At 46.8% G+C, this 18,560-nt stretch overlaps 1 protein-coding gene across 1 annotated transcript; it reads left to right on the top strand.

Moving 5' to 3' along the window:
* Positions 1-1,425: 1,425 nt before the first annotated feature.
* On the top strand, positions 1,426-5,537 carry LOC119335121 (very-long-chain 3-oxoacyl-CoA reductase-like protein At1g24470). Its single transcript, XM_037607324.1, has 3 exons — positions 1,426-2,314; positions 4,809-4,878; positions 5,065-5,537. Exons 1-3 carry the CDS (start codon positions 1,644-1,646, stop codon positions 5,320-5,322), a joined length of 999 nt encoding a protein of 332 aa, XP_037463221.1. The 5' UTR covers positions 1,426-1,643; the 3' UTR covers positions 5,323-5,537.
* The last annotated feature ends 13,023 nt before the right edge of the window (positions 5,538-18,560 follow it).

Raw genomic sequence — 18,560 nt, 5'->3', positions numbered from 1 at the left:
CATTAGTTCAATGAGCTATATGTTGTTATGAATTACTAAAACCATCCAGGGATTAGTTGTACTTTCACAGATGTCGTTGGTGAGATGGTCAGGATGGGGGAGAGCACCTGCCTGGAAACTACTATCAAGTTTGCTCGCGTCATGGTGGAGGTGTTTGGAGCTGAGTATCTCAGCGAACCAAATGTGCAGGACACGGAGAAGCTGTTGGCTATTGGAGAGGCCAGGGGGTTTACAGGAATGCTCAGGTCAATTGATTGCATGCATTGGCAATGGAAGAACTGCCCCAAAGGTTTGCGGGGAATGTATCAAGGTCACGCCAAAGAGGCCACCATCATAATAGAAGCAGTGGCATCACATGACTTATGGATTTGGCATGCTTTCTTTGGAATGTCGGGTTCTCACAACGACATTAACGTGCTTCAACGATCTCCAATGTTCAGGTGACTTTGCAATGGGCAATCATCGCCATGCAACTACACCGTCAATGGCCGGAACTACAACATGGGATACTATCTTGCCGATGACATCTATCCTCTGTGGGCGGCGTTTGTGAAGACCATATCAGAACCGCATGGCAATAAAACAGAGCAACTTTGCAACAATGTAGGAAGCGGCTAGGAATGAGAGGGCATTTGTTGTGCTTCAAACTCGCTGGGGAATTGTTCGTGGCGCTGCAATGATGTGAGAATTAGAGACTTTATGGCAACTCATGACATGTTGTGTTATTTTGAACAATATGATTGTCGATGATGAGGGTGATGATGTAGCCCAAACCAATGATTTCGAAACACCAGGAGAACAAGTTGAAATCCTAGAAAATCAAGGTGCAACTCAGCTCATGAACTTTCTGCAGATGCATCAGAATCTTCGAGATCATCAGGTGCACGTGCAGCTACTCAGTAATCTTGTGAAGCATATATGGACCCAGAATGAAAACCAAAAAACAGATGTTTGAGTTTTGCACTTAAAATATATTTTTTGTAAACACTATTTATGTTCGTCACCAAACGTATGCCTTCAAGTGCGACAATGGCCTGTGATCGACGTTCGTGGATTTGAGAGTCCGAGTTTGACATATGTGGATGCCGAGAGCGAAATATGAGTGTCCGTCCGGATGCGTTCGTGGGCATGCCCGGACGCGTCCGTGGACGTACAGAGGGCGGATTTGCGAAGTCCAGCTGCAGATGCTCTAAGGTTAGTGGAGTTTTCAGGATTTGAGAGCTCAGTGCTTGTTGACCGCGGTGGGGCGGTCAGATGGATCCGCCGGATCGTCTCATCTCGTCGCCAGCTCCATTGTACTGTTGCTTGACAAGTGTACAAGCATCCATGCATGCAAAATTCCTGACTTCTCCACAGCGGCGATAATGCCCAATACCGCTTCGTGGGCTCTGCTGGGCACCACGGCGCCTTTGCATTCAATCGAGCCATTTAAAGGTCCTACCTACGTGCTATGGTATGCTCTGAAAATAGCAAAGCAGGGTCGGTACAAGCCCCGAGCTAGTGCTTCATGGCTGCCTGATCTGTCTCCCGACTCGCAGGGGCTTAGCTGTTGCGGGCTTGTAGTTAATGGCAGCACAACTGGCTTAGTACTGCATCTTCGTTCCTTTCTTGTGCTTCGATCTGCTCGCGAGCTACCCGAGTCCATGCCTGAGTTGGAAGAGATTGTCTCGACGGCCGGCGGGGCAGGCTCGCCGCCGCCGCCGCTGTGGTTTCTCGTCTTCCTTGCCCTCGGCATCCAGGCTGTCGTTGTATCCGCCGCGACCTTCCTCGCGTGGCTGTACCGCGCATTCCTCCGGCGGGGGAAGGACCTGGGCCTGCGGTACGGCGCGTGGGCGGTGGTCACCGGCGCCACCGACGGTATCGGCCGCGCGCTGGCGCTCGAGCTCGCCCGCAGGGGGCTCCATCTCGTCCTCGTCGGCCGGAACCCCGCCAAGCTGTCCCGCGTCAGCAAGGAGGCCCAGAAGGCGGCGCCGTCCTGCATGGTCAAGAGCGTGGTGTTCGACCTCGCCGGTGACACGACGGAGCTGTCGCAGGGCGCGGTGAGGGTGGCCGCCGCCGTGAAGGGGCTCGACGTGGGCCTCCTGGTGAACAACGCCGGCGCGACGTACCCTTGCGCGGCCTACTTCCACGAGGTGGAGACCCCGGTGTGGGAGGCCGTGGTGCGGGTGAACGTGGAGGCGGCCACTCGGATCTCGCGCGCCGTCGTGCCCGCGATGGCGGGAAAGGGGAGGGGCGCCATCGTCAACGTCGGGTCCGGTTCGTCCGTGGTGGTGCCGGCGTTCCCGCTCTACGCCGTGTACGCGGCAAGCAAAGCGTAAGTATCCCTCATGCATACATCTTGCGTGGTAGGTTTTGGGTCCACACGTGTGTGGTGATACCTCTCCACTTGTCGACGGCAGCCTGCGAGTCCCCGATCGTGCTTACACTGCCCCTCCGTTCCCGCGTCGCCAACCGCCGTGCTTCCGCCACCCCCGGCCATCCTCTAGGCCCCCACGACAAGCTTTTCTCCGGCGAAGCCACACCGCCACCCCACCATCGCCCCCACCAGAAATTCTAAGATAGATACTGGGGTAGCCTGCCTAGCGACCTTCTTCTTCCCCTCCGACGAGTTTCTTCCTCCCGCGCTTGTTTCTTCCTTCAACCAAAATTGACTAATTCAATATTCAAAAGTCAGACGATTGACATGTAGCTATTGTGACATAGAAAACAGACACATCAAATATCTGTTGTGATAGAGGAGTCTGCCATCCAACAGCACACATCAAATAGGCATCAAATCCAAACCGTAGTGTGGGTCAGCAGACCTAAAAAAGCACATGAAGTGTGAGGACATATGGTGCAACCGACGGTGAGTCAAACAGATTGCCGAGACTCCCGAAACTTCTTTAGGATTGGTTCAGATTTGCGGAAATCCGGACGTCCGAACTGATCCACGGACGTTTGATGCAAGATGTCAAAGGGCAAAAACTGTCCCAACCAACAAGATCCGGAAGTTCAGGGGCGTTTTGATGCACACTGTTGTAGTTGCTCTTACGATCTCAGATTTAATGATACACTAGTAAAAACTTCCATGCAGGCTGTACACCATCATGTCCGAACAGTACTGCTTGGTTATTGTTTTTCTTTGTTGTTGCAAAATGCTTGGTTATTGTTTGTTGTCAGTACAATGACATGTTAAATATGTTTAAGGCTACAGGGCTCCAACATGCGTCCCCATGTGGTTCTGTTTTTTGGTCTCTAATCTTCTGTCCTCGTGGCCTACTTAATCGACGGAATCAATTTATTCCATTTCTATAGTTCATCGGATCGTTACTTTTTAAATACTTCTAGTAATCAAATCATATTAGAAGATAGTTGTTCATAACATTTGTAAAAATATCTTAATGATTAACTTTGCGGTCTCTCTATGGCTTCGTTGAAGATTTTTTTAAGTGTTGATTGATTTACAAAAGCCCAACTTCAGTCTAGTGGAGTTGCATTTTTTATAAATTGACTGAGATTTAAGAAAATGTTAGTCGACTGGAACTTCGGAAAACCTTAACTTTATGCAATGTTTTTTATATTATGATGAATCTCCAGTGTTTCTCATATCGTTATATGCAGATACTAAACATATCACTACTTTGCATAACTTAAACTGTGTTTGTTACTGGTTTGTGTGTGAATTACGATTGTTTAGCTTTGTTTTCAAAATATTTTGTTTGAACTTCCTGGACTTCAGTATTTTTTCTGTTACATTCCACACATGTTTCCTTCAAATCTACACCTTTTAATCTACATTATTTTCTGTGTTTGTAACCTTTGGTGAAACTAAGTCAAGTTTGGCGCTCTCTGAGAAAGAAAAAGGTTTAGTGCATGGTAGTCCTATGCTAAACATAGTACTACCATCCTGTACTACACTATCGATTCATCGAATAAAAGCAGCTTGGACAAGATCAGCCAATGGTATTATGTTTGGTACTCCCTCCGTTTCAGTTTACAAGTCCTGCGTGTATACCTAGTTTGTCAATTTTATCACCCTAATATAAACTATATAACACAAAAATTATACAGTTTGAAAATAGAACATCTGAAGTTTATATTGGTATATTTTTTGTAATATATGACTTGTATTAGGTTGGTCAAATTGACGACCTAGGGGTACGCGCATGCCCTGTAAACTGAGAGAGAGGGAGTAATTTATATATTACAAAAGATATACCAATATAAACTTCAGATGTTCTATTTTCAAATGGTATAAGTTTTGTGTTATATAGTTTATATTAGGGTGAAAAAATTGACAACCTAGATATACGCGCACGACTTGTGAACTAAAGCGGAAGGAGTACATCTACCACCGGGTCCAAGCACACAAGGCATATTAATGCACTCCTAATATGGCCATGGATGATGGGAAGATTATGGTTCTTTCAATAAATAGCGCACCCCTAATCAGTGGAGCAAAAGGGTAGAAATAGTATTTGAAATAAATATTATCATTTCCGTGCAGCCGAAAAACATATGATGAAAGCCAGTTTCTCGTTCCCGAATTAAATACTCTGAACTCATAGTTCCAAAATCAGGACAATTTCGATCTGATGACATTGAACAATCCATAAAAATATCTCAAAAAGTAGGATAATCTTTCGGCCTCTGCATTGGTTAGCCGTCAACCAATGAAGTTGAATAATCCATGATGATGCACATCATCGATGATATGTGTTTTATTTGCCACACCTCAAATATGAACTTTGTTTTTAGCACAAGGAAGATGAGATTAAGCATTACGCGTTGCTATTTCTAATTTCTACATTTGGCCACCCTGTTAGGTATATTGATCAACTATCTCGGAGTCTAAGCGTTGAATACAAACACTACGGAGTGGATGTCCAATGCCAGGTATGCATGCAGTTTCCTCTTCATCTTTACATAGAAATCAGAAATAGTTTGCGTCTACTAGTGAAATGCACACAAACTTCATGGATCTCCAAGTAATTCTGTACTCGGTGTCATAGAAGACAAAATAAACGTACTTTGGAATTGAGTTTAAATATCCTAGTAACGGATTACTGTGGTGCACTGCAGATTCCTTTGTACGTGGCCACCAAGATGTCGCCTGTTAAGGGCGACTCTCCGTTCATACCATCGCCCGAGGAGTACGTCAAAGCTGCCATTCGCTGCATTGGTTACGAGCCGAGATGCGTCCCCTACTGGCGCCACTCCGTCCAGTGGTTCTTCGCGTCTCTGGCGCCGGACTCTGCTCTCAATCTGTGGCGTCTCTGGGTTGGTGTCCGCAAGAGAAATGAGATGAGAGCTTTGCTCGGAGAGAAGGAACTCAGCTGAACAGCCCATGGTGTTTGTGAAAAGAAACCGTAAAGTCGTGACGTGATCTGTTTATTTTTTGTGGAGAATGATTTGGATGGTTGTCAACAGCCGCATTTGGTTTATGTTTAGACTTGTTTGGGAAGGTGATTGTTCCGGAGTTTTCTCTCGTATGTAATTAACGTTTGTTCTCTTGTCAATGTTTTCCTGAAAAGTGTAATTTCTTTGTTGGATGATGCTGGATGGAAATTTTCTGTGATTGAATTTTCATAAGATTACAACATACCCCGTCTGATCACGCGGCATGGATCTCGGCGTAGGGCTAGCGCCACATCACGCCCGTTTCCTCACTAAGCGAACCGTGTGAACTTCGATGTGTCCACCCAACTACCCTAGCCCACTCGCCAAGCAATTCCTCTCATTCCCCTTATCCGTTCCCAGGCCCAGGCTAAGAGGGAGATGGAGAAGCATCGACAACCATGGTGTGGTTGTGGCAGCGTGGCGGTGTTAGGGCCGAAATGTTGACGAGCTGGAGTTGGGGTCACTTGGGTTGCCGTTGTTGTCACGAAAGCGGGTGCACTACGCCACAACACTTAATGTGGGCACTGAACTACTGGTAGAAATATCTGAACAAGGTCAAAAAATCTGCCGAGACATTTTTAACTGTCGGTACAAGAACCAAACGGCACGGTAAGTGCCGGTAGAATTGTAGAAACGAGGGCACCCATACTATTAGTAATAATGTCCAACCTTTAGGGCCCACTATCTGCTGGGAGAACTTAACCACTGCCCAATATCTATCAGGGATTGTATTCGGCGCGAGATGTAAATAGTATCGGACCTAAGCGCGCGCTAACGAGAGGGAAAACGCATGAGGTATCAGATTTTTGGCCTGAAAAAGGAACGGACGTGTCGTGCAATCAACCGGCTAACCTCAATCCACTTCATCCACAAATCGACCCATTTAGGAGATATCATTCGCCGCCGACCACCCCTACCACTGTTGTCATTGCCGCACACCGCCGCAACCCCGCCGCCCCAACCACCCCACCCGTTGTAGACTGCCCTCCACCCCGACCACCGCCGCCGCCGACCGCAAACATCTCACATTAGTGCCACGAAGGTCACGAACCACGCCACCGACTCTAGTCGGCCCCGTCGTGGAGCCACTCCACTGGCGATCACCCTCCTCTGTCGAGAGCTTCCTCCCCTCAGCAGGTGTCCTCCCCACAAGCTTCTCCCGAGCAACGATCGAGTGGAGCCACCTCCTCTAGGTTGCGGACTTGAAAAATGTTCGCATATTCAAAAAATGGTCAAGATCTTAAACAATGTTCACGTACTCAAAAAATGTTCATCAATTAGAACAAAATTTCATGAATTCAAATAATGTCGAAAACAAAAAATGTTCGTGAATTTATAATTCTTCTAAAATTTCAAAAATACTTCATTGGTTCAAAAAATGTTCATGCATTTGAAAAAAATTGTCCATCCAAAAAATTCTTTGTGATTTTCAAAAAATGATCGCAATAATTGTTCGCCAATTCAAAAAATTATCACGAACTTAATTTTTTCTCGCAATTTCATAAAATGTCCGCATACTAGAAAAATATTTCACGATTTAAGAAAAAATGTTCAAGAATTTGAAAAATGTTTATGATTAAAAATATGTTCACAATTTCTTGAAAATGTTCATGAGTTTGAAATCTCAAAACAAATGTTCAAAAATTTAGAAAATATTCATGAGTTTTAGAAAATGTTCACAAATATCAAAGATGTTCAAGATTTCAAAAAAATGTTCACAAAGTAGAAAAATCTTCAAGATTTTCAAAAATATGTAGAAATTTTTGAAATATGTTTGAAAAATGAAAATAAAAAAGAAAAGAGAAATCGAAAACTGAGGAGTAAAAGATAATAAACATAAATTAAAATTTAAAAACCAAGAAAAAAATAAAAAAACGGTCCAAGCAAGGTTGAGAATAGAGCCTAAAATGGACCAGCCCAAACACTGATCGAGGACGCTTTTCTGTCGGTTTCCCAGCGTGCTCGATCAGTGTTTGGGCTGGCCCATTTAGGCTGGGCCATAAACGCTTTTCTGTCGGTTTTCGTGACAATTACTTGCAACAGGCGAAAAATAGGAGGCGCGTGTGTGCTTAGCGGGTGTGACTAGTGTTTTGAGGCGAATTTATATTTAGTGTTGAAGGTGCCAATTCCTTTGTTATCGGTAATTGGCGCCCACGCACGCTCCTTCGGTAGCATAACTGATCGGCCCAATCGGAGTCTCTCACATCATCACACCCGTGCTCAGAGGCTGTAAGTTTTCCCCTCTCGTTAGGGTTCTCTATCCTCTCGGCGGCGAAGGCGATCTTTCGCCTCTTGACAACGTAGAGAGCCGGACTCCCCTCGCCTCCTCTCCCCCGGCCTTACGGGTGGGGACGGAGGACTACTAGGGTTCTACCGGCCGCGGACAAGGTTTTCTCGGGCAAGAGTATGATGGAAGATTCTGCTTTGAGATCAGGGACGGGAGCGCCCGTATCTGACCTAGAGGCGATGATGGAGGAATTAGGTCTGAAAGAAGATGAACTTGAAGATGTGGTTATGGAAGATGAGGAGTTGCCAGAGGCGGCGACCCGATGGATGATCATTGCTAGGGTTCACACTGAAAAACCCTATAGTCAATTCTGGTTTTATAGAACCATGAGGGTGGCTTGGGACCTGGCGAAGGAAGTCAAGATCAAGCCGCTGGAGGAGAACCTATACACAATGCAGTTTGGTTGCCTGGGAGACTGGGAGCGCGTAATGGAAGAAGGACCGTGGGCTTACAAAGGGAAAGCAGTGGTTTTGGCGCCGTATGATGGCTTTACTAAGCCGTCGACGATCGAGCTGAACAAAATTGAGATGTGGATTCAGATCCACGATTTTCCAGAAGGTTACCTTTCCAAGATCAAGGCTTTGTCTGCGACGGTCGGAGAGTTCATCTATGCCGAGCCAAGTTCCCATGATTTTGAAGGGAATTTTGTCAGAGTGCGGCTCAAGATTGATGTCACTAAACCACTCAAAAACGATGTGTCCCTGGTGATAAAGAAGAAGGACACCGTTCAGCGACTCATTTTTAGGGTGAAATATGAAAGACTCCCTGATTGGTGTGATGTGTGTGGCCTCTTGGGTCATCTTTTCAAGGAGTGTGGCGATGGAGTCCATCCTCCAAAAGCTCTGGTTTTTAAAGATTTGAAAGCAGCTTGGTTTAGAGGGCCCGGTAGAGGTCCGGGAGAAGAAAGAGGACAAGGAGGGAACAACACTAGAGGTGGAAGAGGAAGAAGCAATGCGGGCAGAGGCAGGGGCCGTGGGTTTGAACAGAATACCCAGCAGGAACAGGACATGGACATGGATGAAGCTGATGGGAACAGAAAGAGGAGTGCTGCGGCTAGTGATCTCGTGGCATCAGCCATGAATCCAGCGTCAAAGGTAGTTGGAGCAAATAAACTTTTGCTGCTACCCCCCCGAGAAGATCCATTGAGCCCCTCGTCTAAGCAGGAGCCAAAACGGAATAAGCTATCATCCTCAACATTGGACAGGAATAGTGGGAAGAACACAGGAACAAACAAAAATGATGCGCGTATGGCGGGCCTCCTAGGGGGGTCTCGCCAAGCGCAATGAGTCTCCTATGTTGGAACTGTCGCGGTGCTGGCAACCCCGCGACAGTCCGCGAGCTCCGTGAGATGACGGAGCAGTTTGCCCCCTCTGTACTTTGTATTCTTGAAACTCAAATAGAGGGTATGAGAGTTGAGAATTTAGCTGGTTCATTAGGTTTCAATAAAAGTTTTGCTGTAAGCAGTCTAGGCCGCAGTGGTGGTTTAGGAGTTTTTTGGAATGAAGAAATAAATCTTGAGATTATTGGTTATTCACAGTATCACATCGATGCGATGATTAATGATCTTGTCCATGTCGGGACGAGGGTCACTTTTGTGTACGGAGAAGCTCAGGTGAATGAAAGGCACAAGACATGGGATATGATGAGGGGCATTGTAGGCGAAAACGATGTACCCTGGTTGCTACTTGGTGACTTTAACGAGGTGGTGCACGCGCATGAGCATGATGGCATTGGGCAGAGGAGTCGGGCCCAAATGGACGCTTTCAGAGATGCACTTGACACATGCGGGCTCTCCGACATTGGATACACGGGCAACCCCTGGACTTTCGAGAAAAAGGTAGTCGGAGGGACATATACAAGAGTGAGGCTTGACCGGGGCGTTGCAAACCCGGCATGGGCTCTGGCCTTCCCTTCGGCTACCCTGGAGCACAAAACAGCAGCGACTAGCGATCACATTCCTCTGTTCGTTCGCTACGTGCATGAGAATGCATGCAGACAGGCCCCACGCCGATTTAAGTATGACGTCGCATGGGAGAGGGACTCGGGCCTGGCGCCGATAGTGGAGGGTGCATGGCACAGTGCAGCAGGAGATTCCGTGCAGGCAATCAAGGACAAGCTGGCGTCACTGTCGGACGACCTGACAAACTGGGAATATCAGACAAGAGATCCAGCGTTTGAAACGACAACTACAGGAGTTGCGGTCGGACTCTGTCCGGCTGGGGCCAACACATGCAGAAATAAAAATAGTTGACAGATTAACAGAGCTATATCACCGCGAGGAGATTCTTTGGCGCCAGCGAGCCAGGGTGGAATGGCTGACCCATGGGGACAAAAATACGTACTTTTTCCATCCCAGAGCAAGTAGGAGGAGGCGGAAAAAACAAATTAAAGAACTAAAAAAGCAAGACGGCGTGATGACAGAAAGCGTTCAGGAGATGGAACAAATGGCCAATGAGTTCTACCAACAACTTTATTTGTCTGAGGGCGTGCATGACATGGAGCAGGTTCTGGATACAGTTCCAACCAAGGTAACACATGAGATGAATGAGCTTCTTAATGCCCCATATAGCCAGAAAGAGGTGAAAACAGCTCTGTTTCAAATGTTCCCGACAAAGGCTCCTGGTCCGGATGGCTACCCAGCTCATTTTTTTCAGCACCATTAGGAGGTGTGCGCTGAGGAAGTCACCCAGGCTGTTCTCAAAATAGTGGAAGTTACTGAATCAGCAAGGTGCATTAATGACACTATGTTGGTGCTTATTCCGAAGGTAAAAAACCCAACACTCCTATCTCAGTTTCGCCCAATCAGCTTATGCAATGTCTTATACAAAATTGCATCAAAGGTAATTTCCAATAGATTAAAATTGTTTCTTCCGGATATCATCTTAGAAGAACAGTCGGCCTTTGTGCTAGGAAGGTTGATTACTGACAATATTATAACAGCCGATGAATGTTTGCATTTTATGAAGAGAAATAAAGCGAAGAAAAATCAATCTTGCGCTCTAAAGCTGGATATGATGAAGGCTTATGATAGAGTAGAATGGCCTTATCTACAAGCCATCATGCTCAAGCTGGGGTTTACAGCCAAGTGGGTTGATATTGTCATGGGACTGGTTACAACAGTTGAATTCTCTGTTTTGTTCAATGGAAAGAAGCTTCACCAATTTGCTCCTTCACAAGGAATCAGACAAGGGGACCCGATTTCTCCATATTTGTTCTTGCTAGCAGCAAAGGGCCTTTCGTGCCTTTTAAAATCCAAAAATGAGTCATCCAATTTGCATGGTATACAAGTAGCACCTACGGCGCCACCGGTGAACCATCTCCTATTCGCTGATGACAGCCTGCTGTTCTTCAAGGCAAATGATATGGGGGCTACCGAGGTGTACCAGGTTCTGGATACATATTGTCAGGCAACTGGGCAACGGATTAATTACTCAAAGTCATCTATTTTCTTCAGTAAGGGAGTTCCAGACTCAGTGAGGCAAGGTATAAAGGATATATTGAATGTACCCAATGAAACTCTTAATGATAAGTACTTGGGGATGTCGTCTGACATTGGGAGCTCGAAGAATGGTGCCTTTAAATATCTCAAGGACCGACTTTGGAGCAAGGTCCAGGGGTGGATAGAGAGCACCATGTCGTCTGCTGGCAAGGAAGTTTTAGTAAAATCTGTGGCCCAAGCAGTGCCTGTTTTCTCCATGTCATGCTTTAAGCTGCCAAGAGGATTGTGCGAACATCTAAACATGCTTATCCGTAAATTTTGGTGGGGAAGCAAGGAAGGAAAACGAAAGCCTCACTGGGTCTCTTGGAAGGCTATGACACAATCGAAAGATATGGGGGGACTAGGGTTTAAGGACTTTGAGCTTTTTAACCTCACCATGTTGGCAAGGCAGGCGTGGAGGTTGTTGCAGAACCCAAACACACTTTGTGCTCGTGTACTCAAAAGCATCTATTATCCTTCGACTGATATTTTGGAAGCGGAACTAGGGGGCCAACCTAGCCAGATTTGGCGAGCAGTGATGGAAGGGAGGGATGTTCTCAAGCAGGGGCTAATCAAACGCATTAGTAATGGAGCATCGACAAAAATTTGGGAACATAATTGGCTCCCAAGGGACGAGATGCTGCGGCCATATGGCTGCCTAACACAAAACCCCCCAATAATGGTTTCGAAGCTCATATCTAATGTTACGACATCTTGGGACAGAGAACTTGTGCAAGCAACTTTTATGCCGATGGATGCTGAGATGATATTGGGAATCCCTCTATGCACTCGGAATATGACAGATTTTTGGGCATGGCACTATGAAAAACATGGCATCTTTTCGGTCAGGTCAGCTTATAAGATGATCATTGCAACTAGACAACGCAGAGAGGCGTGGCTTGAGGGATCGGCAGGATCGTCCAGTGCCAGGGCTGACTCTGGTGCGTGGAAATCGCTGTGGAGCACTGCAGTCTCGAGGAAGGTCAGAATGTTCTTGTGGAGATTATCAAAACAGTTGTTGCCTACAAACGACGTATGAGCGCATCGGCATATGGCAGATTCTAGACTTTGTGGGTTTTGTGGAGTACAAGACTCATGGCGACATTCGCTATTGGAGTGCACCGTCTCGAGGAGCGTATGGGCGTTGGGAGATGAGGAAGTGCTGCATAAAATCATGGCGACTACTGAACCGAATGCGAAAAATTGGTTGTTCACCTTGATCGAGAGCTTGTCGCAGGAGAGTTTTGCCTTACTTTCGGTTATGCATGGTCGATATGGCATGCCCGACGTAAAGCTATTCATGAGGCAATCTTCGAAAGTCCCCATCAAACACACTACTTCATCACAAGTTTCATGACAGAGCTCGGTGTGATTAATGATTCAAACCGTCGCCCCAGTCAAGGAGTGAACCAGTTACCGCAACAAAGACAGAACCCCAAGAAACCACCTCCCGGAGCATACAAGATACATGTTGATGCAGCTGTTCGTGCCGGAAGAGGAGGAGTGGCTGCTGCAGTTTGCAGAGATGAAGCGGGGAATTATATTGGGGCCTCAGCGTTGGTCCTGGAGGGTGTCACTGACCCTGCTTCTCTGGAGGCGATAGCGTGCCGGGAGGCGTTGTGTTTGGCGGAGGACCTCAATATACACAACTTTGTCATTGCGTCTGATTGCAAACAAGTTGTGTCAGATATTGGCAACAATGCGGGAGGAAGATACGGAGCAATCATCAGCGAGATTCGCCTTAGAACAGTTAATGTCCAATGTAAATTTACTTTTGAGTGTCGTGCTGCGAACTATGAAGTACACGGGTTAGCTAAATTTTCACTTTCTAGAGGTCCCGGTCGCCACGTCTGGTTTGGCGTTCCGTACAACCAGATTCATATCCCACTTCAGGTGGCTTTTGATGAATAAAGTTATTTATCACCCCTAAAAAAATCAATTTTGGAAACTTTCTAGAAGGTTCCAATCGATTTTTTCGAGATGATCTTTCCATATTTTTTGTTTCTCTTCAATTTGCTCGGTTTCTGTTCGTTTTTATTTTTCCTTTTCTTTGCCCTTTTCTTTTTTTGTTTTAAATTTAGTTTCAATGATTATTTCTCAAAATTTTGCGAAATTTAGAAGTAGGAACAATTTTCAAAACTGCCAACTTTTTTCAAATTCACATTTTTTTCCTTCAAATTCCCCTACTAGTTGTTAGATTTGCAAACATTTTGAGAATTCCTAAATTGTTTTCAAATTCATGAACTTTTTAAAATCTATGAAAAAACTAAAATTCACAAACATTTTCCTGATTTGCAAGATTTTCTAAAATATAAGATTTTTTCCAATTTTGTGAACTTTTTTCAACTTCATGAACATTTCATCAAATTCATAAAAAAAATTATAAACCGAGATTTTTTTTTTCAACTGTCAATGGGTTAGACATTGATCAAGGCGAGCGACCGAGCGCACGAAGGGTGGTGGCTATCAAGTAAGCGACCGCTGATCCACGCCAGTGGACGTGTGAGTGCCAGCTCGCTTGTCCGGCGCGTGACTCACTGCCTAGGAGCACTGTGCTGTGAGTGTGTCTTCTCTCTTTTTGATTTTCATTGGGCTCTTTACCGAACTATGAATGTGTAGTTTGGGTTTTCACCCATGGCCCATGGGTGACGTCATTTTGGCTCTTTGATCTATATGAATTTTGAGTTTGCTAAACATGTCCCATGCGGTATTTGGGCTCTTTGATCTGCTAGGTAAAAAAATACTAGGTACAAACTTTAATTTCCCTAAAAAATAAGAAAAGTACAAAATTTAATCTTGCTGTATTATGATGTATAATAGTAATGTTGGGATTTGCTAACTACTCCCTCCATTCCTAAATATTTGTCTTTTTAGAGATTTCAAATGGACTATCACATACGGATGTATATAGACATATTTTGGAGTGTAGATTCACTCATTTTGCTTCGTATGTAGTCACTTGTTGAAATCTCTAGAGAGACAAATATTTAGGAACGGAGGGAGTAGAGGTATAGCAACTCGGACGGGGGCTAAGAGCATCTCCAGCCATTGGCCCCCCCAGGGGGCTCGAAAAATCGCCGCCTGGGGGCGAACCAGCGCTAAAATCAGCCTGAGGCAATTGGGTTCCCAGCCGCCACCCCCAGGCGCCGATATCGGCCCAAAGTTGGCGCAATTTTGCCAGCTTTACAATCCACTTTCGGCGCAAAAACAGCCCGCCATCAGCGCAAATCGGCCCATATTCGTCGTGCTTCGGCACAAATTGAACATAAGCTATTTTTTATCACATCATCACAGAAAATCAATAGAAACCAATGTTGGGGAATGTTGCACGGGAAACAAAAAAATTCCTACGCTCACCAAGATCCAATCTAGGAGATGACCATCTACGAGAGGAGAGATTGGATCTACATACCATTGTAGATCGCTAAGCGAAAGCGTTAAGAAACGCGTTTGATGTAGTCGAACGTCTTTGTGATCCAATCACAATCTATCTCGCGAACTCCCGATCCAAGTGCCGAACGGATGGCACCTCCCTGTTTAACACAAGTACGGCTTGATGACGTCGTCAACTCCTTGATCCAGCGAGCGATGGTGAAGTAGTAGCTCGAGTACTCCGGCAGCACAACGGCGTGGTGGCGGTGGTGGTGGCGGAACCTCAGCAGAGCTTCGCTAAGCACTACAAAGAGGAAGAGGGATACGAGGGAGAGGAGAGGCAGCGCCATGGCGTGGAGATGTGCTCTGGGGTGCGTCTGCCCTCTCTCTACCTCTCTATATATAGGGGAAGGAAGGAGGGGTGGTGCTCCTAGAGTTTTCCCTAGGGGGGCGGCCAGGGCAGATGGAATCTCCCCTAGGGTAACTTGCCCCCAAGCCGGGAGGTGGGAAGCCCTAGGGGGCGCCCCCAACCCTCCTGGTTACGTGAGATGGGGTGAGGGGGGCACTCAGCCCCTTAGTGGGCTGGTTTTCCTCCTCCCCTTGGCCCATGGGGCCCCCAATAGTTACCAGCCCCCCTCCCCCCCGAAACCCCTTTCAGTGACGTTGGTCATCACCCGGTACCCCCGGAACAATTCCGGACTCCAATTGTCGATGTCAAAACCGGCAGATCTCGGGTAGGGTGGGCCCAAGTTGTGCGTCTAAGGATCAATGGTAATAAGGGACAATGGACACAATTTTTACCCAGGTTCGGGCCCTCTTAAAGGAGGTAAAACCCTACGTCCCGCTTGATTGTATTCGATGAGTATAGGGTTTAAAAGAGTTGATCTACCTCGAGATTATAATGGCTAAACCCTAGCTGTCTATCTTATGGTTATTCTGATAGCCTCTACGGACAAAACCCCTCCGGTTTATATACACACCAGAGGGGCGTAGGGTTGTACAGAGTCGGTTTACAGAAGATGGAAACAACACATCCGGACACCAAACTTTCCATCCACGCACACAGGAGCCCTACCCGGACACGGGGGATAGTCTTCTGCTTTATCTTCACGGCCCACCAATCCGGCCCATATCGAATAGGCCGGACACCTGAGGATCCCCCGTACCCAGGACTCCCTTAGTAGCCCCCGAACTTGCCTTTAGTGACGAGTAGTATCTGGCTTATGTCTTCGGCTTTGCAAGGCGGGTTCTTCAGCATACTCTAGATTGTCAATAGTACGGTTTTAGCCTCCATGTAATGCCATTATGATTCCTTCCTGTCGTCGCCTCAATTTCCATGCGCTGAATGAATGCGAACGACCATCTTTTTTTATACCATGCATGGGTGGCATCTATTTAAAGAGGTTAGATCCCCAAATGCCATCCCACATAGCACAAAGAGCATCAGAGCAAACCACAAAAAACTTCAAAACATGGCGAGCGCCCCTAGCTCCTCATCGCGCCCCCATGGCCCTCAAGAGGGTGATTGGCGAAGCTGCTCAGTGTCCCACCTCCAGCTGAGTCGACTTCAGACGCAGGGATATCTTCCTCCCGCGGATCTAGTCTCCTGCCGGCGGGATTGGCCTCGATTGGCAATGACGTGCTAGCAGAGAATTTCCCCAACCCCAGCAGGGAGGAGAGGATGTGCTTCGTCTCGTTTCTTCTGAGGGGCTTGGGATTCCTGATCCATCCCTTCCTCAAGGGTTTATTGGAATTCTACAGGATCCAGTTGCACAACCTCACACCAGGTTCCATCCTGTACATTTCGGGTTTCGTCGCTCTCTGCGAGCTGTTATTAGGCTGCGAGGCTCATTTTAAATTATGGAGAAAGTTATTTTGCCTCGTCCCCCATCATCAAGGTGGTTCTATATTTGAAGTGGGTGGCGCCAAAGTTTGACGCATAGCCAGATCAGGCTACCCTATCGGAACTCCCAAGAAGGGGTCCGAAGAATGGTCTTCAGAATGGTTTTATATTGAGGACGTTCCCCTTCCAGACCCAGTTCGACGTGGACTTCCCGAATTCTCCGGTGCTCCTTTGAAGAAGCTACTCAATTGGCGCCCCTGGAGCCCCAAGCAAGAAGACAATGCGGAAGTGATGAGGTTAGTTAGCAAGGTCAGATTACTTGCCCACCCTGGACTCTCGATAATCGAAGTTATGGGTATCGTGATAAAGCGATCCATCCAGCCCCTTTAGTCTAGAGTGACCCCTTTATGGTGCTACAACAGGGAGGACGATGCATCTCGCTATAAGCGGGAGGGCCGGACACCCCAGCCGCTCTGGCCACCATTCTGACAGATCTTTATAAGGGGGAGAAAGAAGAATTCATCCACTTAAATTGTCCTGAAGGCTTTTCCATTTACAACCACATTGAATGGGTAAGTTGTTGATTATCAGCATTGTTCTACCTCGTTATCGAGATGTGCTAATCAAATTATTCTGGTTGTCTTAAAGCAGGCATGGAGGAAGGTAGTCGAAAATGTTCATTGCCCCTCCCCTCAGCCAGAGGACCATGCTCGCAACGAAGACCCCGACTTCCGCGAGGATCCAGATATATTTATAGATTTTGATGATGGAGTCTTTTATCAGGCGAGCCTTGACGGCTCAGAAGTGGCTATTACGGCCGACTACCCCGACCTTCTCCCTTTTGCCGAGGTAAGTGCTCGGAAATCATCCTCAAAAACAGGAGCCCCCACTCGCGTCTCACCCATCACACTAAACCGTGATTTATGGGATCGGCGCTCAGCGAGCCGTACCCAATCAAGGGCGGCCCCTAGGAAGGCAGCAACTTCGAAGGTCAGCCTTCAAAACAAAAGGAAACCAGGAGCACCGTTGAACTCCCTCCTTCATCAAAGAGGTATAACCTTCAATATGTTCCGAGGCATAAGACCAGATTGTCATATTTCTCCCCCCCCACATCTAATTCCAGGAGGAGCACACGATGAACCGTGTCCAAAATCTGGGCTAGCCAGGCATCAGCCAATCCGGCACCAGGATCATCGACCAGGACGAGATCCAATACGGATGCGGCACAGACTCATCCGCCTCATGAGGATTCGGATGACGTATCCATCACAAAATCTGAAGTGGAGAGCGCGATGAATCATCAACGACTGAAAGAGACCCTGCGTGCTCCAGCTTTCACTGAGCGGGAATTTACCACCCTCAGCACCGTGAATGCATATATCCGAGCCACCCGGGATGGACTTACTGGAGTTGCTCATCTGTTTTCAAAAGACATGCAGGTAACAATTTGTGTAAATTTAATAGATATATACCAGTAGCCCCGAGACTTGAAGTGGTTTAGGCCAAGCGATTTAAGGATCATTATCACCGCAGGTTCTCAAAGAGAAGAACAACGCGCTATCCAAAGAGCTTGAAGCAAGCCAGACAAAGCTACATGCAGACACCTCAGATTTAGAGGAAATGAAGAAAGTCACGATGACCAGTGACCAACAAAACAAACTTGAGGAGGAAAGGGATAAGCAAGCCGAAGAGAGAAAGAGCTTAAAGGCTCAATTATTGGCTGAACAAAAAGAGAACAAAAAGTTGAAGGGCGGCATATTCGGTATGACCTTTGAACTAGCCAGGGAACTCATATAATCCTATAATATGGAGTCTTATAATGCCGTTCTTCTAGGTCGGTTAACCGGACATCCCGAAGAAGTGTCCGGATTCCAGGGCGACATTCTAAAAGAGCTGTCTATAGTGCATGAGCGGGCTTGGAAAGCCATGAAGAGTATGGTCAAAGCCTTATGGCCATCCGATGCCTCTCCAAAAAGTATGGAGGGGTTGGCTAACCTATTCAAAGGTACCCAGCGCCATTTCAAGCTATGGAAGGCGTCAGCATGCCGGGAAGGTGCATGAGAGGCATGGGTGATGGTAAAAACACGCTACACCGGACTCGATCCGAATCATATGGTCCGAGTTGGACCTTAGGGACCAGACGAAAAAGAGATTCCCGTGAACTTGGTATATGACCAAGTGATCATAGCTGTGAAATA

Source organism: Triticum dicoccoides, chromosome 1B (assembly GCF_002162155.2).
Source record: "Triticum dicoccoides isolate Atlit2015 ecotype Zavitan chromosome 1B, WEW_v2.0, whole genome shotgun sequence".
Lineage (NCBI taxonomy): Eukaryota > Viridiplantae > Streptophyta > Magnoliopsida > Poales > Poaceae > Triticum > Triticum dicoccoides.
Note: the sequence above shows the minus strand (reverse complement) of the source record. Positions and strands in the feature narration are given on the sequence as shown.